The following is a 27,971-nucleotide window of genomic DNA, read 5'->3' as shown; positions in this document are numbered from 1 at the left end:
TCTGGGTTTGCAGCGTTAAAGCTTGAGTGGATTTTTGCCGCCATCTTGCGTTGAAAAAAGAGCAAGGGTCACTATAAGCTGACGTCTGTCATTGGTTGGAAACCCGGTGCCTTTGAAAAGCAGCCATCTGATTGGTCGCTTTATCTGCGAGACGATTCGCCGTCTATCTTGCAGATGGCGGAGCCGGACAGCGGGTGCTGCTGTTAGCTAATATTCGTTTTGTTTCTAAATGAAAAGGATTTAATTATATCCTTTTCAGAGCATTTCAGTTAAAGTACTCTTTTACTATGTTTCGTTTACACATGAAATTGTGAACGTATTTAATGCGTGCGTTTTGTACAGTATTTATTTTGCAGCAAGTAGCCGGGTTAGCATCTTTGTTGGAAGTTTAGGCCTACTGTGCCACCGCTTGTCGATTTTAACAATAGCTGCGATACACTCCCCTCCTCTCCTTGTTTTGATACACTCCCGAGGATTATCTTTAAAGCAGTCGAAGAAAGAACATGGAAGAAAAACAGGTCTGGGCTCCTTTCAGCAAGTGAGACATCTGTTATGTTGACGGACTTTTAATATTACGGGAACCGGAGACATTTTGCGAGCTGCATCAGAAAACATAAGGATCACAAAGGAAGATGTCCAACGGCGCTGCAGGAAGCGGAGGTCTGGCTTGGATGGTAAGTTAGTTTGACTTACAACTAACCAACTTCATTTTTTTGTAATACCTTATGGTGTTTTTTTAATTTTATTTTTTAAAGCCGAGCACAAAGCGTTTGCTCGTTCCTAGCTTTAGATGGCATTTAAATCCCCCAGCAAGTCCGTCCTGTTTATTTTGCTGCCCATTCATACCGCCGGCTGCGGGTCTCCATTTAAAATTCTGACCGGGTTACAAAGGCTGTAGTCCCGATCCAGGACTCTTGGAGATTAATCTAACAACATATAATAACCAGAATAGTCACTGCCAACTGGATCGCTGCTGCAGCCAAAAGCAACCATAGCTCACATCGTCAAAATAAGTTAGTGAAAGTTGGGGAAAGGAATCGTCCCGTTACTAAAACTTGACTTGATTTTAGTAATTAAACTCCGATACGCAGCAGAACATCTCGCTCACCATAGCACATCGTTTATTACAGTGTAGATATCGAGGCATTTGAGCTCACGTGATGCCGACATAGTAAATCACTTTACATGTGTAGCTTCTCCAAGTGTTGAAATATGCTGTGGGAGACGTGGAGGCTGCTGCTGGCTACGAGCAGGAATTCCCAGCAGCGTAGGGGGCAGATTCTTCATACCAGACTGGAGACCAGTATGCTGACCCACATCCCAGAGCTCCACACACACACACACACACACACACGCAAAAAAATACATCCTCAATCGGACCGTGTTCACTACAATTGGCTGCTCTGGAGCTGCTTTGGGTAATTTCTGTGGTTTTAATGTTTTATACGAGATGTTGTGCTTTTTTGTGTACAGGCAGTATAATATAATATAACAGGCATAATAACAGGCAGCTTCATATGTTAGTACCAGGGACAGATAAAACACTACTACACACGTGTGCTCTGACAAGCTGTTGTTTACCTGCTTCAAAACAAGGGTCCACTAAGAAAACAGTTAAATACAAGCTACAAATAAATAAGAGTGCTCTAGTGTAAGATGACAGCACTGCTTCACACTTTTAAGTGTTTCTATTCTGTAGATGCTGTTCCTTTAAATCCACGTCTCTTTAATGCTGTTGAGATGTTTATCTCTTTATATCGTTTGTCTTGTATATGTAGTTTATACACTTCATGCCGTACGTAAAGAACGCTGACTTGTCTTGATGTTTCACGGTTGTGCATGAATAAACCTTGTCTTACCATACGTTGCATTACGGTGTTGCAAATGATCACAGGCACTGAAGAAAATGTATTGAGATAAGTTTACCTCCAGGCAGCTCTGTGCTCGACAGCAGTTTTGCAATTCAGCTCACTTGCTGCTCAGTGTTGTAATTTGTTCTTGCCATTTGTTCAGTGCATTTTAAGAGACTGAACTCAGGTTGCTGCGCTGTCTTCATTTACTAGATTTATGTTGATGGGAGGCTATTTTCTTGAGGGGAATCATGCCGAGGATACTGTTGATGTCATTTTGTTTTCAGTGTGGGGGTCTGAGGACATGTGGGTCACCATACTGGTCACTGCTCTTGTAGGAAGTGTCTCGCCCCATGACAATATGAATTCCTGGTCATTAGTATAATAGTGTAAAATAAAATGATGCACTGGCAGGGCATACAAGACAAAAAAATAAATATTTTATATAGTGCAGCCAAAAATGAAAATGCCTTTGCCTTTACTCAAAAGGTAAATTGTTTTTTTTTTTTTTTTAAATTGGATGTAAAATGTTAAACACAACCTGCATGTATGTAATTTTCTTGTTGCGTCTCATTAATTCGTCTTAAATTCGCCCACATAGTTTGGAATTAAGACAGAGGATTTAAAACCTGTCCTAAAGTTACAGTAAAATCATCAGTAGTTTGCCTCTGGTGTCTGTTTTTCACTGAAATCACAAAGTTCCAGAGATAACATGGATTCCTATGAGTGCTGAGCACTGATAACACTGTTAACAACACAACACAGTCATGTTCTAGGGTTCTCCTACAGGTATGAATCTACTAATAACAAAAACAATTCTGCCAAACAGGAGGCTGCAAACGGCAGAGGTGATTCTGGGAAGATGGAAGGGTCCAAGAAAGACAAGGCAGGCTCCAAGTTATCTGTGGAGCGAGTGTACCAGAAGAAGACCCAGCTAGAGCACATCCTTCTCCGTCCAGACACATACATTGGCAGTGTGGAGCCCATCACTCAGGTGAGTTGGGAATAAGCTGCTTTCTGACAGACTTGCACTGTAATTCGTAAACACTAAAAAAATTTACACAGTGGCAGCATTTTAAAAGAGGGCAAATAGACGTGTCTCTGTAGAAGTTAGTGTTTTGCTTACGGAGGACCCAGTGACATTTGGTAACACCTCCAGCGCAGGTGCGAGCAAGAGCAGTTACATCAAGCTGGTTTATGTCGAGATAGTCTGTTATTCGTGATGCGTAACTAATCAGATGATGTTGTGGGCGGGACATTGCTTGAGACCACAGAGTGGGGACTACAGATAAGGAAGGGCAACTGCATCACAGCCACAGTAGAGCATTTTAAATTAATTTATCTTTATCTAAAATTGGTTACAATTCTCATAAGCGAAAAAGGGCTAAATATTAGATCTGATAATTGGTTGAATCCTCATCATTAACCAAAAAAATGCTCTTTACATTGTCTGTTTACTGGTGCTGTGCTTCCGTGCCCAGCAGGTGATAACAGAACAGCTCGGCAGCATGTTGTGGTAAACAACCTCTCGTGTAATACGTAACTTCCTGCCGTGTCAAGTTTCACATTCTGTTTACAATCTGCAGCTCTGCTTGTAATTGTGTAATAATACGGAAGTTCTCCGTAACGGAAACCAACTGAATGTGTAAAAGGCGGAAAGCTGTTATTTCTACACCTGCTTTTGGGTTAATACGACGTTTATGTCATCCAGTACTGTTACACAAGTTCTACCTCTGTCTGTACAAACTCTAGTTTGCTTCTATATTACATGGTAATTGTTAAATAACGTGTCCTCTTTATACAATTTTTATTTAAAGACAATCAACCTTTCCAGCCACCTGAGTTGACGTGTTAGTGACCCATTGTAGTTTATGTGTCAATTGAAAAGCTGCTGGGGAAATACTTTACTAAATTGCAACCAATAAAAAAACATGTTGAAGATAATCATTTGCAATTTTGGTAAATTATTCATCTTTCAAACCTTTTAGTAATTAAATATCGGTTATCTAGAATATTCGTCTTCCACCTTCTCAAAACGTATCAAAGTTATTTCGTTAATAATCATCTGAATTATTTATTACATATAAGAATGATCAGTAGCCTATTTCCATTTAGAAATTCCAGGTCCAACTTTAGTTAAGACTGCATAGGATGCAGATAAGCTGATATGTGACTGGTCTAATGAATGATCATCTCCTCACACTTCACACACGTGCTTCAGCAGCATCACCAGAATGTTCCTTGTGCCTTACATTGCTGTGTGCTCAATGCTTTTATTATGGACTTTTTCAGCAAATGTGGGTGTTTGATGAAGAAATAGGAATGAACCAGAGGGAAATAACCTATGTTCCTGGACTGTACAAAATCTTTGATGAAATCCTTGGTGAGTAAATCTGAACTGTTCATCTTATCTCTTGCTTAATGTAAAGGCCCATTTGTCATCTGAGACCGTCCTTCCATACTTGGGATATTAAAGGTTTATTGTCACTGTAAAATTGTCAGCATCATTCACTGAGTCAGTCTGCTGCTGGCACTGATCTGGGACTGGATGCAGAGATTAGTTTCCCTCTGTGAGCTTATCTTTGTGTGCCTTAATGCAGACGTTGGTGACAAATGAAAAGTCAACTGAGAAATGATTTCAGTGTTTGAGGCAGCTTACATTCAGAGTTGTAGTCTTCTTTGTGTTCTCCTGTAAAGGGAAGCTGCACTCCGTCGGCTTTACTTGCCTAAATAAGGGTTAATAAAGCAGTCTGCCTGTCAAAAATTAGTTTTAATGCCAAAGTTAATTGTGGGAGTAATGCTGTGCTCGATGCCTGTACTAGTAAAGTGTGTCGGTGTAATCAGCATTTAAATGATGCTACACAACACTGTGCTCACCACATGGGAGTGATGTTGATGATCACTTTCCTCCCTGCACACTTGGCCCTCTTAGAGTCTATAATAGTGTTGGGTTTTTGCTGTTTCATAGTCTGGCTATTACTGCTGTGTCCATGTGGTTGTGCAGTTAAGAGGCACAGGGCTGGAGTGGATGTTTTTAAAAAAGAAACACTCCAAAAAAAAAAGTTAAAATAGGTTTTCTCAAGCCCTTTTCTTTAACTGAACCAAGTGGGGTTCACAGCTCATATTATTCCTCTGAGCGCTACACAGATGTTTGCAGTGATCATTTCTTTACATTTAGGAAGGTTTACTTGTAGTTTCCGTATCATGAATAGCACCCTCACTGTTCCTGTCTCACTGTCTTTTTACAGGTAAAATGTGAAATACAGTCTGTTAAATGTACGGCTATTATTTCTAAAAAAAAAAAATAAAAGTTTTGTTCTTTATGGTGACAACTTTAAACTCCTTGTTTGTGTCGTTGGAGAAGTTGTAGTCAGAGAACAGTGGAACAGGCAGTATGTCCTGGTCACGCCTTAGCCCTCTGAGTTTGTGGGTGTTTGTGGTGCTGAGCAGGATTACTTTTTTAAACACATGTCATCAGTGTGTTAAAACGAACCTTTCTCACAACGGTCTAACCTCAGCTCAGGTTCCCTTTTAGAGGGTGAACAATCCAATGTAATGTGGGTCTTTTGGCGTTTCGGGAGGGACAAAAGTACATCACTGTAAAGGAAAGGAGCTCACTGGATTTATTTATTTTATGAATTCTGATTAGCACGTTCATGGTATTTTCTCAAATAACATAGATCAAGCTATTGATTGTAAAAATGATAGAATAATTGCTGATAAAAATATAGTTTTTAGTTGCAGCCCAAGTCAATTTTTGGTTGAATACTTCTTTGTGTTTCACTTTGTGTTTTGACGTGTTCCTTGACAGTTAACGCAGCAGACAACAAACAAAGGGACAAGAACATGACCGGCATTAAGATCACCATAGACCCGTGAGTACATCATTATATGATTAACGAAAAGAGTGAACTTCTGTCAAAGTACTGTTGGATTTACATTCTTAGAAAGGGACAGGCACCTTCCTGTTACTTAGATTATGTCTGTAACTTACGTGACTACTGGTTTGACTGGAAACCTACCTCTGTCAATGTCCAGCTGTATGTTCTATATCTTCATACAACCGTGGTGTGGTGAATACATACAGCAACTGAGACATAGATCCAGATGAAGCTACAGTATAACAAGCCTGTGCTGAAACCTGAGCACCTCTTTGTATGCAGTTCACCTCTAGACTGCCAACTGCATCCACATCTTAATGCTGAAACATCAGCGTGTCCTTCAGCCAAGCTGTTGCTCTCTCTAATGTCCCCTGCTGTATGAATGCTACCATTAGCCCTGCCGCACTCGGGTCTCTACTGCTAATGTGGTTTCATGGAGACGTTAATGCTCCTCTCCACAGCTCCATCAGCCTGTTTGTGGCTAATCTTATTAAGCATCTTTCTTTTGAGTCACTATCAGATGTAGTGGTCTCTTACGTAGTTTTTACATTTGTTTAAATGGTTATTTGCATTTGAAAAACATGTACACAGAAAAGCACCTCATTGTTGCCCCAGGCTCTTTCCTCGTATCTACACCAGATAAAACGTTTGCAGGTCATCCAGAAAACATAGAACCCTCCTAATTACATACTAACTCGTATTTTAATGTGTATTCTGGCTACTCAATGGCTCATGATAACAAAACAATGCTTCTTTTGTTTTGGCACATTGAGGAAAATATTTCACTACATCACTGTATTCTAATGTAGAAAATATATCACAAATTGCTCAATTGCATCCACTTACTTTTGTCTTAATGCAGTTTGACAAACAATCATCGCAGTATTTATAAAAAGCAGCACAGCTTGTAGTTCTTCACAGCACACTTAGACATAAGCAGGAGATTTAATTCAGACAGACTGATTCCAGATTCTGCTCCTATAGCCTCTGTAATTTGTCCCTCGTTATATTTTGCCTTCGCCAGTGAATCCAACACGATTTCCATCTGGAACAACGGTAAAGGAATTCCTGTGGTGGAGCATAAAGACGAGAAGATGTACGTCCCAGCTCTCATTTTTGGCCACCTGCTCACCTCCAGCAACTACGATGACGAAGAGAAGAAGGTGACAGGTGAGAGCAGCTGTCTTCACATCTTAATCAGTTGTTTTTTTTTTGGTCAGTGCTGACATGTGAAAGTTTGCCACCTACTATCTGGAATGATCAGTGCTTGTTTTTCTTCAGGTGGAAGAAATGGGTACGGTGCTAAACTCTGCAACATCTTCAGTACCAAGTTCACAGTGGAAACTGCCTGCAAGGAGTACAGACACAGTTTCAAACAGGTAAGATGCTTCTTCTCTGAAACACACCACAGAGTAACAGCAATAGTTTGGATACTTTGATGTAGTCACCATAATTGGTTGAAAGTGGTAATGTTCATGTCAGCATTCATTTTATTGAAGAGTGCATATTTCCTATTTTGTAATGTTATTACAGGGAATGCAGCAGATTTCCTGTAAAGTCTGTGTAACAAGCACATAACGGTGTACACACTGTAGAGGCTGTTATATGTTGCACTTAAATTTATGTTCTGTCACTCTCACCCAAAGTTCATAGTCTAACGTGTAATGCCTGAGTTGATCTAATTGTAGCGTGTTGTCATATAAAACCTTTACCAGTGCCACGTGATCTGTGAATAAAGTAAATGCTGTTTTTATAGGGCTGTGACTTGTGGTCATATCTCAGGTAAGGTTGTGTATATTATCACCAATAAAAGGGTTGTAAAGGCACACAGAGTAAGCCACCAGGTGCTTTCATATCAAGGCTCTGAGGGACGTGTACTAAATGCACTTTATACAGCGATTGTGGTCTGAGTCTACCAGGTCAGGACCTAAACCTGTATACGGGATGGATTCTTCCTCTGCAACACGTGGAGTAAAAAACTCTAGAAGTGGACTTTTCAGTAAACACAAGACAAATACCTGTATGTCGCCATGTTTTTGACCCTCCTCAGACGTGGCAGAACAACATGACCAAGACCTCAGATCCCAAGATCAAGTTCTTTGACGGGGATGACTTCACCTGCGTAACCTTCCAGCCGGACCTGGCCAAGTTTGCGATGGAGAAACTGGACAAGGATATCGTAGCGCTTCTTACCCGCAGAGCATATGATGTAGCCGGCTCCTGCAAGGGGGTTAAAGTGTCACTGAACGGCAAAAAATTACCCGTGAGTGTCTTTTCCCATCTTCATGTGTTCACACAGGCTGCAGTTTTGGATATATGTTGTACAGTGTCTGACTTAGGGTTTGCACTGCTGTGTCAGTGGTTTTACAGATTCATGCTGTCCTTATTGAGTGACAGTCACGCTTTTGATGATGTCTTATGTGGTAATTCTCCATTAGATGTTTTCAATTTTTTTCCACAGCAAATATTAAACTGATTCTTCAAAAAAGTAGCAATTTTAGAAAACAGATATTTCCCCAAATCATTCGGCTATAAGGTTTAACTAGTATGGCATTATGGCTGCTCTTAGTCCTAACTGTAATGGACGTTTCAGGAATATCTGTAAATGGCCTAAATTGGCCCTTCGAAAAGCAGATCATGTGTCAACAAGATTTTCCACGCTCTTAAGATCACGCCACCCTGACTAGAGAACTACTGCATCAGCTGTTCTTAATTTATAGTGTAGTAGAGTCCTGGAGAACATGATGGGAATCACCAGGATGGTTTTGAATGGAATAGAAAGGCGTCAGTTACAGTTTTTGAATAATTTCGGACATTAAAATTTTGAAAACACAACATACACATAGTTAAAATTTATCTTCAGCGTCTTTAACACAATGTCTTATTGTCTTTTGTCACTTGTTTATGCCGTATACAGCTAGAAGAAACCTATTGGTCAAATAAAAATTCACCATAAAGCACATTTTTGCATAGGTATAAGTAATTTTTTTTGTATATACTAGTGTATGTGTATATTTGCATGCACACACACACACATATATATATACTTTATATTGTGATGTTTCATTGCACATAACATAAATGCATAGTTCTGGTGAAGATCCTGTTAGCTCAGGAATGGAGCTGGACATTTTACAGTTCCCTCTGACTCTGCCTGGTGAAGGCCGACACCATCCACCTTGAGTGCCCTGCTATTATATACACTGAAATGTTTGAAAAGCTGAATTGAATGACAGATTTTATGAAGTATTTTTAGGCAAGTGAATATTACTTGTTAAACCTAATCTGTATTCTGCCTCTGTGCCACTAAAGGTTACTGGCTTCCGCAGCTACGTGGATCTGTATGTAAAGGACAAACTGGACGAGACAGGCGTGGCCCTGAAGGTGGTGAACGAAACTGTGAACGATCGGTGGGACGTTTGCCTGACTATGAGTGAGAAAGGATTCCAGCAAATCAGCTTTGTTAACAGCATTGCAACTACTAAGGTATCTGTCTCAGCTTGTCAGGGTTGGATGCAAAGTGAATTAAGTAACCGTGAAAGCAGAGTAAAATGTGTTTCTGACATCGAGGCTGTGTGTGTTTCAGGGCGGCAGACATATTGACTATGTGGTCGACCAGATTGTGGCCAAACTTATTGAGGTGGTGAAGAAGAAGAACAAGGCAGGAGTATCGGTCAAACCCTTCCAGGTAGCATACCAAAGGATTTGTGAAAAATTTAAGCCAATGTAACTGTGATTGATTCGCTACAGACACGGTTAAACACATATTGACCTTCGTCTCATTCAGGTGAAGAACCACATCTGGGTCTTTGTGAACGCGCTGATTGAAAATCCATCCTTCGACTCCCAGACCAAGGAGAACATGACACTGCAGACCAAGAGCTTTGGGTCCAAGTGCCTTCTGTCAGAGAAGTTTATCAGGGCTGTAAGGACATTTTCTGCTTTTTTTCAAATCCTCAGTGTTTTTGTTTCATCGAATCTCATTTAAAATAGTTGCGCATCAATCACTGAAAGGACGTTTTTGTCACCCACAGGCAACCAACTGCGGGATCGTGGAGAGTATACTCAACTGGGTGAAGTTCAAAGCTCAGACGCAGCTGAATAAGAAGTGCTCATCTGTGAAGCACAGCAAGATCAAAGGCATCCCCAAGCTAGATGACGCCAATGATGCTGGTGTGTTATCAGCGTGATTAATTATTAATGTGTAGAAGAATGGCTCACCCAGAATGTCCACCACCAACTACACAGCTGTTGCCTTTTAAACTAAATCATGAATGTTGATGTGGAGTCGAGAGTGAGGCTCACAGAGCACTTTAACGGGTCTGTAGAGATGCCTGTAAGGAAATACATGGCTTCAGCAGGATTGCATGTTATCAGTATTACTTCAAAGCCGTTGCCTTCTAGTCAAAGCCTATTTATCCCTATATATATATGTATAACTAGTTTTTGTGGGTTTCTTTGGACACAGGCTTTGACTAGAGACCAGCTTTTAATTTTAATTTTCACTGTTTTCTAAGAGTATCGATTCAGATTACTGCAGAATGTTGATTCTGGGTTTCTTTCTTAGGACAGAGTTGTAACTTACTCGCATCTCTGTTAGTATTAGTTTCTATATTTAACAGCGGCTGTTCTCACTCCATCTCATTTCAGTTTTTCATTGTCGGTGAAATTTACCATTTTGTCTTTGTGCCTCCTCTGGATGAGCCCTTTTTGAGTCTTTGATAATATTTTCCCATCTTCATCTGGACTGAGGAAGCAAACATTACACACCCAGTTCAAAAACTGACATTAACGTTAAGCACCTGCAGCTTTGTACGGCATGCTAACCTCGACAGCCCACCTTCACCTCCTTGCATGCTTGCTGAAAACCAATCTGAAGAGTTAAGTGTAACGCTGCATTTTACATCAACCAGCAATAATTGGTTTCCTGGATTAAAGAGAGCAAGCACAGGGACATACGAGGAGTAAGAAGAAGTACAGTCTGATAAAGAAAAGGATCTGGAACGCTGACAGAGTGACTGAACGGAACAACTCATTTGAGTTTGGATAAAGACTGTAAAAGTTTACACGCTGATGAGTTGGTAATCCTTTCCATATCTGTGTCCAAGGTGGCAAACACTCCTCTGAATGCACACTCATCCTCACTGAGGGAGACTCGGCTAAGTCTCTGGCTGTCTCTGGACTGGGAGTCATCGGACGCGATCGCTATGGAGTGTTCCCACTGAGAGGAAAGATCCTGAACGTGCGAGAGGCGACACACAAGCAGGTAGGAAGCTGAATGATATTGTTCCAGTAAGGATTGTACTAAAGAAGTGTCTACTGACTGAATAACTTAACAAAGTGACAAACACAATATGAAAAGTTCATGTTTTAACTATATGTTATTTATAAACACATCTATGAAGGTGAGTCATGAGGATTTTTAAAGAGATGGGTGTCTACTGAGCAGTGATGGTCTAGCAGATGTATTATAGAAAGAGTAGGGTGCCCTTCAGCATGGTCTGTATTTGGGTATAAAAGTCAGTGCATATGCTACGATCATTCCCCCAACTGTATGGAGCTACAATACAAAGTTGATGGAGACATCTTTTTTTTTATAAAAATAGACTGCATTTGTAGCACAGGTAATATATATGAGGTCTGTACCAACAGAGATGCAACTTTTAGGCAATTTTCATAACTCATAATTGACCACGTTGCCAGTAAAAATAATAAAATAAAATTATAAATGTTAAAATACAGGAAATTCAATGACTGTGTTTCCGTTTACTAATAAGACAGGGCTTTTTACCACTATGTGACAGCTGACCTGATAAGTATTAAAAACAGACAAGAGCTGCACAACTTCCAGCTTTGTTGGATGAGACTAGATATGTTGGACTCCATTTAACAATTTGAACATTATCTGACCCAGTTCTCATGTTCAAAAGAGCCTTCAACAGTAAATAAGCTGCAGCCTTATCAGATAGATATAAAACCTGGATTACCGCAATAACTCCACAGCAGGCTTAAGTCATAACGGTTTATTACAAAATTATATTCAAACCTGTTCACTGTAGTCAGCGTTAGTCCAGATGTTGAAAACAGCTGCTCAGCTGGAACAGATATCTGCAAATACTGTCGCTGAAACTTCATCAGTGCAGGAAATCTGTCAGTATTTACTGCCACCTCTAAAATGGATTTATTCTCAGAGCAGAGGAGTGTGATTGATTCAGTTCCTCACATTAGATTTAATGTTGTTGGAGTCCTGCTGCTCCTGAACATTACTGACAATAGCTGGTCCAGTTGCTCTCTGCTGTCTGCTACAAAGCAGAATTCAATCTCATAGGCTTTTAAAGAACTGTATTGTTGAGAAACAGCAAAGGCAAAGAAGAAAGAAAACATGTATAGTTGGCTTAAGTCCTTCATACTAAAACTGTCAAATGCTTCTCTGTTTGTGTCCTTACAAATCCATCATGAGCTTTACTGTGGTTCCTGTATGCCAGTATTCATTGGTCAGGTCTGCTTTGGTTTTCTAACTCCTGCAAAGTCTTCTACTTGTTTTTGGGTCACCATAATGTTGTCCTTTTCTTGTGGTGTACTGTTAAGTCACACTAGCATTTTTACTAGAGGAATGTGCCTACGCTTTACATAGGCCACTAGTGTTATGGTTTTGCCAAATCAGTAAACTTCAATCTGCATAAACTGGAGTTTATCATTAGTGGATATAATCTGCTTCTGAATTCTGTTTTTACGTTGCTTTCTGTCTTGGATCTGACATTGTATTTTTTTGTCAACAGATAATGGAAAACGCTGAGATAAACAACATCATCAAAATCGTTGGCCTCCAGTACAAGAAGAGCTATGACGACGCAGAGTCACTGAGAAGTCTGCGCTACGGCAGAATCATGATCATGACAGATCAGGTAAGCGGCCTCATGGACAAGGTCTCAAAGCTCTGTTCGCACCAACACCAGTAAAAGTCGTAGTAACATTTCTTAACTTGTTCCAGGATCAAGACGGCTCCCATATCAAAGGTCTGCTCATCAACTTCTTCCACCACAATTGGCCCTCTCTGCTGAAGCACACATTCCTGGAGGAGTTCATCACACCCATTGTCAAAGTAAGAGAACCTTTACATTATTATTATACACCTGATGACAAACATTTTAGTCAGTCCACCAGGTGTCTTGCAGCTCACATCACTGTCCACAGTCATCATATATGATAAGTAGCTTACAGGTTATGAAGGCTCCATTTGGTGCACAAGATAAAAACTGAACACAAACATACAGTAAACCTGGTCCTGAGCATTGTTGATTATTTGTCTGCAGGTGACAAAGAACAAGCAGGAGCTTTCCTTCTACAGCATTCCAGAGTTTGACGAGTGGAAGAAACAAACAGAGAATTTTAAAACCTGGCATATAAAGTACTACAAAGGTTTGCTGTTCAAATATTTATTAATAAAAAAAACTTTACAAAAGAAAACTTTTATTATCTCAACCAAACTTTTAGGTTGAAAATGAGTCAGTTATATGTTCCAATATATCTTGCAGGTTTGGGTACAAGTACAAGCAAAGAAGCAAAAGAATACTTTGCTGACATGGAGAAACACCGCATCACATTCAGATACAGCGGTGCTGAGGACGACGCTGCCATCACTCTGGTAAGTCTAGTGCCGCACTTCCATACTGTTGTCAGGAGGACTGTAAAAATAATACGTTTCTGTGTAAATCCATACAATAAAACACTGCCACTAATTATAGCCACAGAGAAAGTTTAGTCGGACGTTGAGATGTGGATGTTGCAGTTATGTGGTATGCAACCCAGCCATTAGGCTCCCAGAGTGCTCATAGAAAGGACATTACCCACCGCCTGTATGTGTGGATCCTAAGAGCCTAAATGAATAAATGGAGGCTGATGTGCAGTGTTGTGCTTGTTTTGCTCCAGGCCTTTAGTAAGAAGAAGACGGATGACAGGAAGGAGTGGCTGACTAACTTCATGGAGGACAGGCGTCAGAGGAGGATGCATGGCCTGCCAGAGGTTTGTTTGTTTTTTGTTTTTTTTGCTCAACAGTTATGTGAGGCGTGATGAAAGGTGAAAAGGTTATAATTCAATTTAATTCAATTTTATTTGTATAGCGCATATTTACAACAACAAGTCATCTCAAACCAACTTTCTGGAGTTTTTCTCTCAGTTTCAGCTCAAAGTGGAAATAAAATTAATAAATAATGGGGGGAAAAAAACACCAAAATAATCCAAAAGCTCTCCAGAAGAAGTCAAAAAAGGTCAAAATGTCCACAAATTAAAACAAAAACAAATCCAAAACTCGTTTTAACTTCACATCAACAGAGATTTAAAACCTTTAGAGAATTTATACATGAAGATGTTTTGGTATTTATGTGTGTGACCCTTCAACTGTGGAAAGTCTTGTGACATCACGCTCTGTGGTTCAGTGGTGTTTGATGATGTGGGTGGTTATCCTCAGGTGTCTATTCGAAACAAAAAATGGTGACAGTGATATGCCTGAATTAATTATTTCTTTCAGCAATACCTTTATGGAACTCAAGCCAGGCACCTCTCCTACAATGACTTCATCAACAAAGAGCTGATTCTGTTCTCCAACTCTGACAACGAGAGATCCATCCCATCTTTGGTTGACGGTATGTATGCTTCCTCCATTTCTGAACTATCAGATATGCTGCTTTTCTGTAGGAAGGTACTTTTTCCTAAAGCTACAGTAAAGGAATCATGAAGCCATGTCAATCAACAAAGTTAACTTTTTGTAAAACTACAATAGATCACTATCACTGTTTGTTTTGACTTTGGAAGGAGGGTGATGTGTTAAGGATGTATGTGTTGCTTTTAGGTTTAAAGCCAGGTCAGAGGAAGGTGTTGTTTACCTGCTTGAAAAGGAATGACAAGAGGGAAGTGAAGGTAGCACAGCTGGCTGGTTCCGTGGCAGAGATGTCTGCTTACCATCATGGAGAGGTACAGTCAACTCAATACACAAACTAAACCAATGGGAAAGACGCACATTAGGCAGGGTTTCTATACAGCATTCCATCCTGTGTAAAACAGTGAGTCTTGCATTGAATACCATTACCTTTTACTGTTGTTTTGATACTAAAGAAGTGCATTTAGGTCCAACAGTATACTGTAATGAAAGAGATGCGGAAGTCACTTTAGGTTTAGTTTAATTTACTGATTGAATATTCTTAGTGATATATACCAGCAGTCTAATTAGACTTTCTAATCCAGGAGTCACTTTGGCTGGGCCTGATGGAGCTTATGCAACTGATAATAGAATTGTTATTTGTTCATTCTTAAACCGACACACAGGAGTTTTTAAACAAGGGGGGATTGTAGTGGGGCTACTGGGGTGTCAGGTGTGACTACGTGACTCTGGCAAAATGATTTACTTGGCTCACAGGTCAGGTAGGAGGCCCCCAAAGTAGAATTATGCTTAGGGCAGAAGGTGAGGTCTGCCTACGGTTGTGCATGACTCAAAATTTTGTTAGTCAAGTCAAATAACTTCAATAAGATAGGCCTACTCCTTTATTTCTCTTTAAGCTTAAAAACTATAAGGAATCTAAATTAACAAATGAAAACATGAAGTTAGTTAAACATTGTGATTAAGATAATTGAAATTCAATCAGCTATCGAAACAGGATATTGTTCTCTCATTCTATTCCAATCGCAAAAGACTTCATTTGTGTATTAAAATCTATTTTCTTCTGGTGGAGCATGCACTCATACACCCCTACCTGATTTTAGTTTTGTATCTTGTCACCTTTTTCGGCACGTTAAAGTCCACAGGTTTGGATTCTTCAAAAACCCAGTGACAGCCAGAATACTCATGTCCACATAAACACACTTACTTACTGATGCTGCCTTCTATTCACTGTTACTGACCACCCACTTGTCCATGCAGCAAGCTCTCATGATGACCATCGTGAACTTGGCCCAGAACTTTGTGGGTAGCAACAATGCAAACATCCTGCAACCTCTGGGTCAGTTTGGTACTCGCATCAACGGAGGAAAAGATGCTGCCAGCCCTCGTTACATCTTCACCATGCTCAGGTAAAGCAAACATAGCATGTCAACATGTTTATGCCATTTCACACTTCTAATATTTACATTCCTTAAATTTGACATTCATATTCCCTTTTTGACAAAATCGATTTCTTGTGTGCAACCTTTAAATGCATAAGGCTCACAACAGTGCTCTTGTTTCCCACAGTCCACTTGCCAAGCTGTTGTTCCCAGCAGTGGACTCCAACCTGCTCAAGTTCCTGTACGATGACAACCAGAAGGTGGAGCCAGAGTGGTACATTCCCATCATTCCAATGGTTCTGGTGAACGGTGCTGAGGGCATTGGAACAGGCTGGGCTTGTAAGATCCCCAACTACGACGTCCGAGAGATCGTCAACAACATCAACAGAATGCTCAACCACCAGGAGCCCATGCCAATGGTAAACAGTCTGAAGGCTCTCAGCACAAAAAGAAAACCATTAATTGAAGCCAAGTGGACGTACTGCTTAGCAGCCGAGTTATTAAGCCGTTGATTTCTTATTGACCATGAGTAGGCCTGGGAGGTATGATGACATCTGAACCCTGACACATTGACTCACTCTCTTTTCAGACTTGAATAGCTTTCTTTACGTCACCATTAGCATTAGATTGATGAGGACAATGTTGCATACATATGAAGAAAGTGATCTGCCTCATGTCAATCTGGGATTTACAGAATGAGGAATGACATACCTGCATTTTGTCAGGTAGTCTACCAGAAATAGTCAACTTCATGTTATTGTATGGACCTGAACAGTCTTAACTGAATCTCAGGAAGTTTATTATGTGTAACAAATGTCAGACTCTTAGTGATGTCCTGACTCATTCAATTTAAATCTAGATTGATCTAGAAATATTACATTTATTTATCTTCTCTTTAGCTAAATGAGAGCTGATAAATTGTGATGCAGTCTCTGCTAAACTCTGGTGAATGTTGTCCACCTAAGCTTCCTAATGTTGCTACTGGACAAGAAATCCTCTTCTGAATGCAGCGAGTGTCCAGAGTTCAAAAGATGCAGAAATGATAATAAAAAGCAAAGCAGCCAATTACAAAGGAGGGAGAACCCTAAATGACAAATAAACAAATCATTACTCCAGTCGAAGTGATGTTATGATCAATCAAATGTGAATGTCAGCAGGGTTCTGATGGCTGGCGTGCATTTCATCACTGTGGGAAACCTTGTGTCAGAAAAGTCTGTTTCAATGCAGCCAGATATTAAAGTGTAGAAATGCCAAATGGGGCCATTGTTAGGTTAGTTTTGATTGACGGGAAGCTTTCTCACCCTCACCAACCTGGCATTGTGGTCATTTGGGTACTTGTGAAGACATTAGAAGGAACAAGGACCAAGTCAAAGTAACATGAGAAGACCAGAAGACCTTTTTTACAAGTTGAAAAGCCGTCCTATTAGTCAACAATAAAGCCTGTTTACAGCCAGATGACCTCACACTTCAGATCATGCAACGGAACAACTGATATGCTGGTTGCTCAGTCGTAACTGTTCTAATTCCAAACATGAACTCACATTGGCAGTTGGAAACAAAACACAGGAAACTTTTGGCAGCTGTGACCGCGTTCAATAGAGAAACACAGATCAGCTGTGTTTCCCCTACAGACCTGCATGGCTTGTTTACTGATACGTTTGGCTAACTCCTTCACTTATTCTTCCTGTGTACTGTTTTTTTGTTGCCTACAAACAGCTTCCCAGCTACAAAAACTTCAAAGGGGTGATTCATGAACTGGGTCAGAACCAGTACCTTGTCAGTGGAGAGGTGTTGGTCATAGACAAGAACACAATCGAGATCACAGAGCTTCCAGTCCGGACATGGACACAGGTACGCTCAGCTTCCTTCACTAGCATATCTTGTATTCATGTTTATCGATAGTTATATACAACAACAAATTAAAATGCATGTTTTTGTTCATGTATTGTTAGATATGTAATTGGAATAACTGTGTTGCACAGGCCTATAAGGAGTCTGTATTGGAGCCCATGCTGCAGGGCACCGACAAGACACCAGCTCTCATCAATGACTATAAAGAATACCACACAGACACGACGGTCAAGTTTGTGGTTCGCATGTCTGAGGAGAAACTGGCCCAGGCTGAGGCAGTCGGCCTTCACAAAGTTTTCAAGCTGCAGTCCAGCCTCACCTGCAACTCCATGGTAAATGAAGACATCGAGTAATTGTCTGTTATTTTCCTGTTTTACAATATGGACGTTATTTATTGAACAGATTGTTTTGAAATACTTCATTCTCAGGTGCTGTTTGACCACATGGGCTGTATGAAGAGGTATGATTCAGTCCAGGACATCCTCAGAGAGTTCTTCGAGCTCCGCCTGCACTACTACAAACTGAGGAAGGACTGGTTACAGGGCAGCTTGGGGGCCGAGGCCTCAAAACTGTCCAACCAGGCTCGCTTTGTACTGGAGAAGATCGAAGGAAAAGTTTCAATTGGTAAGTGGTCCCCTTTATCTGTCAGCTCCACGTGTAATTAGGAGTGTTTGTTTAAATACATTTTCTTTTCTAACTGTTTTTTTTTTTTTTTTAAAACAGAGAACAAATCCAAGCGTGAACTGATCCGCATGCTGGTCCAGAAAGGCTATGAATCTGATCCTGTGGCTGCCTGGGCCAAATCTCAGGAAAAGGTACAATAGAGCTGCTGGAAAACACATCTACAGACTAATGCACACAGCAGCATCTAAAAGAAGTCAAAGAAAATCAATAGAAACACAGTGATTCGTACTGGCAGCCAGCACAAGAGGGGGTCCCTCCTGCTCTGAACCTGTCATGGCATCACGTCAGTAAATCCCCATTAGACATAGCAGGAAGTACAGGGAACAACATGGATGTGGTTTTCTGTGGCATGATAGGATCTTGTTTTCTTCTGACAGTCTCAGGAAGAAGATTACCGTGACGGAAACGACAGCGACAGCTCAGTGGACTCGGGCTCCACGTCAGGGCCAAACTTCAACTACATCCTCAACATGCCTCTGTGGTGCCTGACTAAAGAGAAGGTGGAGGAGCTGCTCAAACAGAGGGACCTAAAGGTATTCATCCACAATGAATAATTCACTTGTTTGATCCACTGACATTCGTCACAGGTTCATTTTCTTTTCACTGTTCATGCCCGTCAGGATTTTGTGGATATTCTGGTTGTTGTCGTGATTGTATTTGTTTATCAGGGCTTAACTAAATGGGACTGCAGTATGTGAAGAGTGTGATGGATACGTATTTGTTAACAGGCAAATGTGTGTTTGTGCAGAGAGGAGAGCTGAGTGATCTGCAGAGGAAATCTCCTGAGGATCTGTGGAAGGAGGACTTGGCCATCTTCGTCGAGGAGCTGGATGTAAGTTTTGTGTTCAAGCCAGTTATTGTCGTGGTGGTGTGCTGATAACCTGCTGTATGTATTCGTTATGGTGGATGTCGTCCGACAGCAGCTGCAAAAGGCGACTGCTCACCTTCAAATGCAACTAAATCAGTTAGTGAATTAAAACAGAACTTGTGTTTAACTATCTCAACTCCAAGTAGTTTCTGGGAATTTTTTTGCTCATTTTTGTCTAATTTTTTCTCACCCTGGGCTCATTTCTCACTGCGATATAAAGTCCTGCCCCTCTCAGGAAACGAACACAACCATTGCTAGAAGTGGTCGTGTCTCCTCTCTTGTCTGCATAAACACAGCCTGCAGTTCAGCCGAATAGTTCAAGGTCTGTCAGAAAGCTGAATATCTGATGATTCTTTCTGCTGGCAGGTTTTAGGCGTCAGTGGCCTAAAAAGAAACTGAGGCCAGTGGAGGGTGACACAACCTTGATGGAATTACTGCTTTGAAAACACAAACTAATCATGCGCTATTAGAGAACAGGACAGTCCACCTCTTCTCAATGTTCTTACCTGACCTTCTTAAGCGACTGTCTTTTGTTTGTTTGTGTGCTTTTAACCACCATAATGAGCGGTAGAGAACATTTTTACATTTTTACGTTTTGTTTGTCAGAGTGTGGAGACTCAGGAGCGAGAGGAGCAGAGTTCAGGAAAGGCCATCAAACTGGTGAAGGGTAAAGTGGGCAAACCTAAAGCGAAGAAGCTGAACCTGGAGGAGACTTTGCCTTCACCGTTTGGCCGCAGGGTGGAACCTCCAACTCAGCCCATTAAATCTGATGCAGCCAAGAAACTGACCAAAAAGAAGAAGGTAACTGCTTTGATTGGATTTAAAAACATCTGCAGAATGATGTGCTCAGTAAATTTAACTCGTGTGAAACTGCCAACATATACATAGAATCCCCATAAAGTAGATTCCACTATAAAACAACTCAACCAAAAATCATCACACAGGTATAACAACACTTGCTCTTGTTTACTTTTTTTCATCTTGGCTTGTATATAACACGTTGCATTGTCCCCTCAGAGTGACTCCGACGTCGCAGTGAAGGTGGAGTTTGATGACGACGGTTTGGGCGGTGAGGGAGCAACAGGAGGAGGAGCAGCAGCAGAAAACTCCACTCCAGCCAAACCAAAAACTCCACGTGTCAAGAAAGAAAAGAAAGAGCCTGGTCAGTGCTTTTTTATCTTTTCAGATATTAAGTCGTTTCACTCAGCTTTTACTCTTTGATTTATTTGATAAGAACATTGAGAATACATTCACAGTCACTATTAAGCATCAGCTCCAGTCGCTGTTTTCGTTTCACTGTGTTGCGTGAAAAAGGATAAATGGGAAAACATTTCATATTTCTCAGCTGAAAGTTTTTTGAAGGTTGAGGTGGAACTTCAGGTTGTGAGAACTGCACTTGTTGTCGGTGTAAATAAATGATTCATCGCTGCAGACGGACGACGGTTTTTGTGTGTCAGAAAGTGTGTCGGTTCTCGTACGTATGTTGCGTTGAAGCAATATGAAAAGTACATTTTACCCCAAGCCCCTTTGATGCTTTGTAGTGCAGCGAGAAATGAAAACTCATCCATTATTGAAGAACCAGGATCTCCTCCTTCCGAAATGAAAATAGTCGACCAGCAGTCTAGTAATCTTGTTTACTGTGTTACAGGAACTCCCCGAGTGAAGAAGCCTCCAGGACCCAAAGGTTCTTCTGCAAAGAAGGTGAAGAAGAGAAATCCCTGGTCTGATGACGAGTCCAAGTCAGACAGTGACTTAGAGAACAGTCAACCTGTCATTCCCAGAGAGACCAAGTCCCAGAGAGCATCAGGTATACTTGTGTTTCCTTTCACCTCTGGCATTCGTATTCATACCGGAATTGTTCATTTTGGTATCTATTGTTAGTCTGAAATCATGCTGCGTGTGTAGCAAGGCCTGATGTAAGCTTTTCGTTTGTGCCTTAGAACTCCGTTGTTCTCCAGAAACTATTAAAATCACATCAGTCACAATATACACACTGCATTACATGTAACTCTCAATTTAATTTGAATGCAGCTTGAAATATCGCAAAAATAAACAGGGCCTAATATACTAGGCTGTGTCGTGCCGTCAGAAGGAACTAGAACAGTAGAAATAGAGTAGAAGAACCTGAAACAAAACCAGCATTCTACGTCACATACTTTCTGTTCATGATTTCAGTATGTGCCACAGCTGCCCTGCTCTTTAATGCAGTACTATTGGGATGCACCACTTAGTCATAATAATGTTCTTTAACTTTGACTGTCGCAGTCTGTAATGTGAAATGTGCCGTCATCAGTCAGCAGCTCAGTCTTGTTTGTCCTCACATGAGATACTATGACATATGTGACATAACTGCACAGACGATTGTGGGTCAGATTGGCTGAAAAAGCTGCTGACTTGCAGACTGCTGAATCCCACCGGATGTAGTAGAACATCCTGGTATTTTTAGCATAGGACATTTGACATACATATTAAGTCTTTCTTGGGCATAATAAATAGCATGAATATTGGAATACATCCCAGTTGTTTGACAGCCACTAAAAATCCAGTCAGGTTGTAATTATTCCGTTTCATGTTGTCCGGATGTGAAGACGAGGGAAGAAGCAGAAACAGCCCATCAGTCATCTGAGCTAAAAGAAACTTAATCGGAAAAGGTTTTTCCATCTGTGGTTATGTCTCAAAACTCAAAAACCACCTTAAGTGAACGTAGAAACTGTGTTTTGCCGTTGGAGCTTTTAGAATTGGACTTGGCTGAAAGGTTCAGGCAAACCTCACTGACAGTTTGAAGTAGTTTGGATGTAAATCTGAATAATAAAACTGTCCACTATTAGGTGAGGGCAGCTACACTCAACATGATTGAACACTTATATACGTATTGATAGCTGTAGTAGAACAACAGATGTGCATGCCTTCAGTCTAAACTGCTTTCTACACATTTTCAAACTTGTATTCATTTTTTTTTTTTACTAATTGTACTAACAGATGCAAGATAGATATGTATGTACGCAAGATAAAAGAAAAACAGTTAAATGATCATACTTTCAGTGTGTGTACTGGATCTGAGTGTTTGATTTTTAATTTATATCAGAAAAATAAGAAATTTCAAAGAATCTGAATCAATGAGTAATTAGTCGTATATAAAGTAGTGATTTGTCAGTAGTTTGAGACTTCCTCTGTTTTAACTTGTTTTACTAGTACCACTTTTTAGCTTTTGTTTGTCTTTTTAATACATTCAGGTGCTTTGATAGAACCACCGTCATCGTCAGGTAGCTGGTTACTGCCACTGGTAGCATTTCATGTTAATCCACAGTGAGCTCCTTCGCTTCAAACCGCCCGGGGCTCAAAATAACTGATTAACCTCTGTCGGCTTCAGGTGTCTGAGGGCGCTGACTGATGCAACCGAGCCGCAACAGAAATAATAATTGTACGAGGCATCAGAATCCCTGGCAATAATAATGTGGCGTGACACCCACTCTGCTCTCATCTTTTAGCTTCCAAGCCTAAGTACACATTTGACTTCTCGGAGGAGGAGGCAGACGAAGAGGAGAACGGAGACGACGACGTGGCTTCTTCTCCGGTGAGGTCGTTCAAAGATGACTTCACTTTCTCTGACACCAAGGAGCGCTACAACGACCACAATGACGACGAAGACGAAGACGACGACAACGAAGACTCCTTCCCTCCGCCTCCGCCCAAACAAAAGACCACGTAAGATTTAGGAATCAGGCTGTGTGTTCAAAGTGCAGTGGTAGTTGCTGTAGATGCTTTCCAGTCATCTGTGTTTCACGCCTTGTGCTTTCCGTCATCCTTGTGCCCAAGAGGGTGCAAGACTCTGACAACGTCCCCCGGTTCAAATCCATCTCTGTTGCATGTCAGTAACCCTCTGCTCCCCCTCCCCAACATTCTGTCATGTCTGTACCTGTCTGCTGTCTAATAAAGACAAAAATGTCCAAAAATATATGGAATGATGATGAATGTTGAATGCATTGTTTCTGCTTCTCTGAAGGTCTGCACCTGTAGCTAAAAAGAAAGACACAACCAGCATCTTCTCATCCAAGTCCGCCTTCTCTGAAAAGAGCAATGACAGTGGTGAGTATCGGCGCAGTGTCAGTGTGCAGTCGTACAGACCTACCTGGATATAAGTGGCACTGTCTTCTAACCTTTCACCATCTTATTCCATGACTTCACTGAACTTAGAACTTGTGCAATTGGTTCAGCTGCTGCACCACTATGCTTCCATTTTAATCAGTAAATCTGGCTACACCAGGCGTAAAGGAGGCAAGTGTTGTGTATCCACCACGGAGATCCACAACAGAACAAACTGACCCGTCTTCACTGAATTTTGAGTCGTGTAAAGCCCTTTTACACAGAAGAAGCCATCAAGTGAAACTACCAGTGTACAGCAAATGGCAGCTTTATATCAAACAGGGCTTCTACTTCAGAATCCTAATCCCCCTATTTGTCTTTATGTGTCTATCAGCTGACGGTTCCTCATAGTTCTATCCTTTACAGAGGCTGTTGTAGCCTGTAGATATCAACTTGCCAATATGACACAAACCGTGGAAAAACTTGATGTGTTTAGTGTTTCACAGCGCTGTGCAAGGTTGAAGACACGACCTCAAAACGAAAGTTCATCGTCTTGGTGTAGCCACTAACGAGATAAATCCACAGCGCGTCAGTAATAGACTACATGTGATACCTGTTCAGTGTAGTTACAGCAGCATCATTCGTTCATCCATCAATCCATTTTCTATACACTGCTTTATCCTGTCGGGCGTAGATCGCTAACAGACGCTAACCCAAACATTAACCTGTATGGATCTGGACGTATAATCAATAAATTCTAAGAGGATTTCAAATGTTATGGGATGCTTCTATTTTAACTAGCGCAGCTTTTCCAGCACTGGTTTAACAGATCAGGAAGCACGCAGACCAATTGCATGCAAGTGAAGCCGCCCCACGTGATGCTGCTCGGCCAATAAAGCCTCTGCATTCCAGGCACTAAACGTTGCAGCTCTGCATATAGACACAAGTAAAGAGGCGAGGGACAGACGAAGAGATGATTTGATTTGACAGTCTGTTATTGATTACACGTTGATACAACTACTAGGCTACATCAACATATATCACACGAACTCAAATTGAACATTATGATGTTCCGGTGCTGTGCTTTAATACATTTTCAACGACTGGACCTCTTAATATTTTAGTTGAATGCTCCTGCTGTAGAGGGTAAAGTTCAGAATCACAATGGATGTCTTTGGACTGTGGGTGGAAGCTGGAGCACCTGGAAAGCCGACGCTGGTGAAGGCAGCAGTAAAAACCACCACACCAATGTGTCACCCTGCATAACCAATAAACTAAAAAAAAAAAAAAGAGACACGTAAAAACAAATCAGATTTCTCAAATTACTTTGCATTAAATTCTTTGATAACATTTGGTTTTAAATGGAGACGTCATGACACTTCACTTGTCTTTCCAGTTTTCCTCTATTGATGTGTACGTCTCTCATCTTCCACCTCAATTCACTCATTCCAATTCTGCATTGACACACAACTTCATGTTTTCTTTGCTTTAAAGATGTTTCCCTGTTTGATGTGCCACCTTAAAGTTAACGGTGCCCTTTGGAGTTTTCTTCTAAAAAGCACAAGGTTACCCACCAGAGGGCATTGTGTGAGCTGCGTTTCATCCTCATACGTTTTAAATCCATCGTTGTTTACTTCCTGGCAGCTGTCTGTCGCTGTGTTTTTGCTGCTGCTCGCTGTTCAGTCATAAAGAGCCACCTTTACATAAACCGTGCACTCAAAGCTGTCACTGTTAAAGCACGGAGGAAATGAACTGTAACATGGAATATGAGACAAGTAAAGAACACATCAGATACACATTTATAAATTCAGCAACCAAACTTTCTTATTTTGAAATTAACAGTTGTGTAATCATATTAACTTTAATTTTACTGTTAAAAGAACATTGATAAAGTCAGTACACACACACATCTGGAACACGACTGTCATCTGACCGACCTTCTTCATCTGTACACAAATCTTTCAAAATCACTGAATCACATTAAAGTCAACTGTTAGAAAAGTAGTGAAACAATTAAGCACTGGACTGGATGTAACAAAGAAAGGAAGCCGATTTGAAGAGATGATAATTAGAGATGAAGGTGAAGACATGGCTTCACTGCAGTGATCTGTGCAGCAGCTCAACACTGGCTTGTGTTTGTCTTGTAGACGGGTCCAAGTCTGATAGCGACGACGACAACGGCCCAGCCTTCTCCACTTACTCCAGCAGCTCTGCATTCGACAAACTATCGCCAGCAAAGAAAGGTAATGTCCCACTTTGTCCAGCAGAGGGAGTTCCAGTTACACATGATGCTGCCACACAGCAGTACTTGAGTGGGTTCAGTATGAGTCAGGACATTGTGGATGCAACATGATGTATTACAACACATGAGATGCTGTGGTAGACAACTCCCTGTGTGTGACCCTGTGAGGCCATGTCTGTGCACTATTTAATCACCAGGGTTTTTTTTTTTTTTTGTGATCTGTAGCAGCTAAAAAACCCTCTGATGCAGCTCCCAAACCGAAGAAACCACCAGCACCAAAAGCAAAGAAACCAGATAAATCCATCTGGGACTCTGACTCCGACACTGGGTCCAAGAAACCATCACCAGCTCTTAAAGGTACAGCACGTGTTCAGGGTTTCCTCTTAAAGAAAAACAGTGACGTTGTTAGCGATGAGCTGTTGGTCACTTTTCGCTGTTGCTGCAGGTAAAGGTCGAGGGAGGAAGAGGAAGGGCTCCGGCTCTGAAGACGAGTACAGTCCGATGAAGAAAGCAGCAAAACCTGTCGGCAGAGTGAGTATCCTCCTGGGTTTGGAGACGTGAAGGAGTGAAGGGAAAAGCACAAGAACGTTTTTTAAAAAAACAAAACAGTTTTAGATCTTTGAGAAATAACTAAAAGACACCTAAAAACAAAGATACAATTCTTTATGATTAATTATTGTTGCCACTGGTTCATCCTTAACAAAGAACCTCGAATAGAAATATATGGCATTTTAATTTTCATCCATCCATCCATTATCTATACACCGCTGGAGGCTGGAGTCTATCCCAGCTGACTCAGGGTGAAGGCAGGTTCACCTGGACAGGTAACCAGTCTATCACAGGGCCACACTTAGAGACAGACAACCAAGCACACTCACATTCACACCTACGGACAATTTACAATCACCAATTAACCTCAGCATGTTTCTGGACTGTGGGAGGAAGCCGGAGAACCCGGAGAACCCGGAGAGAACCCACGCTGCACGGGGAGAACATGGAGACTCCACAGAAAGATCCCGGGTGTCCTCACCTTCTAGTTGCGAGGTGACGGTGCTAACCACTGAGCCACTAGCAGCCCTGAGTTTAAATAGGGTCATTTAATTTCCATACTGCTGAGAAGAAGTAGTTCAGGCAGCGAAACTGAAAGTCTGTAACTGTAAAGATGTAAAATGTGAAGTTGACACAACTCATAGCACCACAATTGGAACCTTAATGAGAAATACACCAAGTTAAATACATCCATGAGGAGATTGTTCTTTAAGTGACATTTTCAACATAGAAACTGACCTTAAACACGTGTATTCATCCCGTAGTGTTGCTTGTTTCATCTGAATAAATGCTGCTGGCTGCTGGTTGCTGTCTTGGCCTGTAGTGCAGTAGGAATCTAAGCGCTCACCATAATGAGGCATTTTATCGTTTTCCTGCACAGAAGCCACAGAAGCCTCCATCCGAAGACGAGGATGACGACAGCAACAGCCTGAGCGCCATGAGCGCTCCGTCCCGCGACCGGCCGGGCCGCGCCAAGAAGGAGGTGAAGTACTTCCACGAGTCGGACAACGAGGAAGACGATGACGACGATGACATGTTCGATTAAAGCAACCTTCAGTCACGTTCAAACACACTCCGCCTGTATTATGGAAGTTTCCTCCTCCTCCTCCTCCTGTGTCCCCACAGACTTTTGTACATTTCCCGTTACGTTTTCTTTTCATTAATGGTGATGTTCAATGATTTTTAATGTGTAGGTGTTTTACACTTTTTATTATTATACATATACAGGTTTCTTTTTTTATGCTCATTGAAATGTTCTGTATTTGTCCGAAGCGGCTTTTAGAAGTTTAGAACGCTGTGCTTTAGCACATTTTAATTGTTAAAATACTCTGTAACTTTTTGAACATGAGGTTGAAAGTAAACAATGAAATGTCTCCGGCTTTGCTTCTGACTCTTTTATGGCAAATATTTCTGGTAGAAGAACTCAAATCATTTCACACTGATGTTATTTAATGCTGTTGCACTCAGCAGGTGACAGAAACAGGCAGGTTGATCCCACAGTGTATGAAGTGTTTGTAGAGTGTTGATGGCATCATTAGTTGGACTTTTCAGTGATAGCATGAGCTCACCACTCAGGATGTTGTAGAAGGTAAAGTGATGTTGCTTTGGATTAATGACTTCCCTGCTGTGTTTGTGTTCTGTGTTGCTCTAGAGCACACAAGGATCATCAGAATGTTTGGCCAGATCCAGAGAACTAATAGGAAACCTGTCCATGTCTGATGTGCATAAATATATTATTTATAAACCAGAGACCTGATCCAAAGCAGGGTTGTCCTGAAGAGACCCGAGCAAAGAGAAGCAAGCGCTGGCAGCAGGATGACGGGATTTGTGATCAATAAATTCGATTGTGTAACAAGCGATGGCAGAGGGAAAGAGCAGTCATTATATAAGGAGCAGTAGAGTCACACAAACCAAAATAATTAGTTTAT

The 27,971-nt window shown here is 41.1% G+C and overlaps 1 protein-coding gene across 2 annotated transcripts; it reads left to right on the top strand.

Moving 5' to 3' along the window:
- The first annotated feature begins 185 nt into the window (after window positions 1–185).
- Window positions 186–27,416, top strand: top2b (DNA topoisomerase II beta). 2 transcript variants are annotated; one of them, XM_008287851.1, is made up of 36 exons: window positions 186–674; window positions 2,680–2,844; window positions 4,143–4,233; window positions 5,662–5,725; window positions 6,756–6,901; window positions 7,013–7,110; window positions 7,782–7,994; window positions 9,044–9,217; window positions 9,318–9,419; window positions 9,519–9,656; window positions 9,766–9,904; window positions 10,840–10,997; window positions 12,511–12,636; window positions 12,723–12,833; window positions 13,045–13,150; window positions 13,267–13,376; window positions 13,661–13,753; window positions 14,259–14,373; window positions 14,580–14,701; window positions 15,645–15,793; window positions 15,954–16,185; window positions 17,483–17,617; window positions 17,749–17,949; window positions 18,046–18,241; window positions 18,341–18,432; window positions 18,679–18,834; window positions 19,050–19,133; window positions 19,776–19,970; window positions 20,187–20,331; window positions 20,818–20,976; window positions 22,658–22,874; window positions 23,173–23,255; window positions 25,400–25,495; window positions 25,723–25,851; window positions 25,940–26,025; window positions 26,924–27,416. In XM_008287851.1, the coding sequence occupies exons 1-36, from the start codon at window positions 633–635 to the stop codon at window positions 27,086–27,088; spliced, it is 4,833 nt and encodes a 1,610-aa protein (XP_008286073.1). In that variant the 5' UTR covers window positions 186–632; the 3' UTR covers window positions 27,089–27,416. The 2 variants fall into 2 exon arrangements, with proteins under 2 accessions (XP_008286073.1, XP_008286072.1); XM_008287850.1 differs by having other exon boundaries at window positions 25,720–25,851.
- The last annotated feature ends 555 nt before the right edge of the window (window positions 27,417–27,971 follow it).

The sequence above is a fragment of the Stegastes partitus genome, unplaced genomic scaffold (genome assembly GCF_000690725.1).
Source record: "Stegastes partitus isolate 25-593 unplaced genomic scaffold, Stegastes_partitus-1.0.2 Scaffold525, whole genome shotgun sequence".
NCBI lineage: Eukaryota > Metazoa > Chordata > Actinopteri > Pomacentridae > Stegastes > Stegastes partitus.
Note: the sequence above shows the minus strand (reverse complement) of the source record. Positions and strands in the feature narration are given on the sequence as shown.

Excerpts from the sequence above, each read along its gene's own strand:
- top2b (XM_008287850.1), top strand. The coding sequence starts at position 633 with ATGTCCAACGGCGCTGCAGGAAGCGGAGGTCTGGCTTGGATG. Across the intron at positions 17,618-17,748 it reads CAGTCCGGACATGGACACAG|GCCTATAAGGAGTCTGTATT; the intron begins GTACGCTCAGCT and ends TGTGTTGCACAG. Across the intron at positions 20,977-22,657 it reads CAAGTCCCAGAGAGCATCAG|CTTCCAAGCCTAAGTACACA; the intron begins GTATACTTGTGT and ends CTCATCTTTTAG.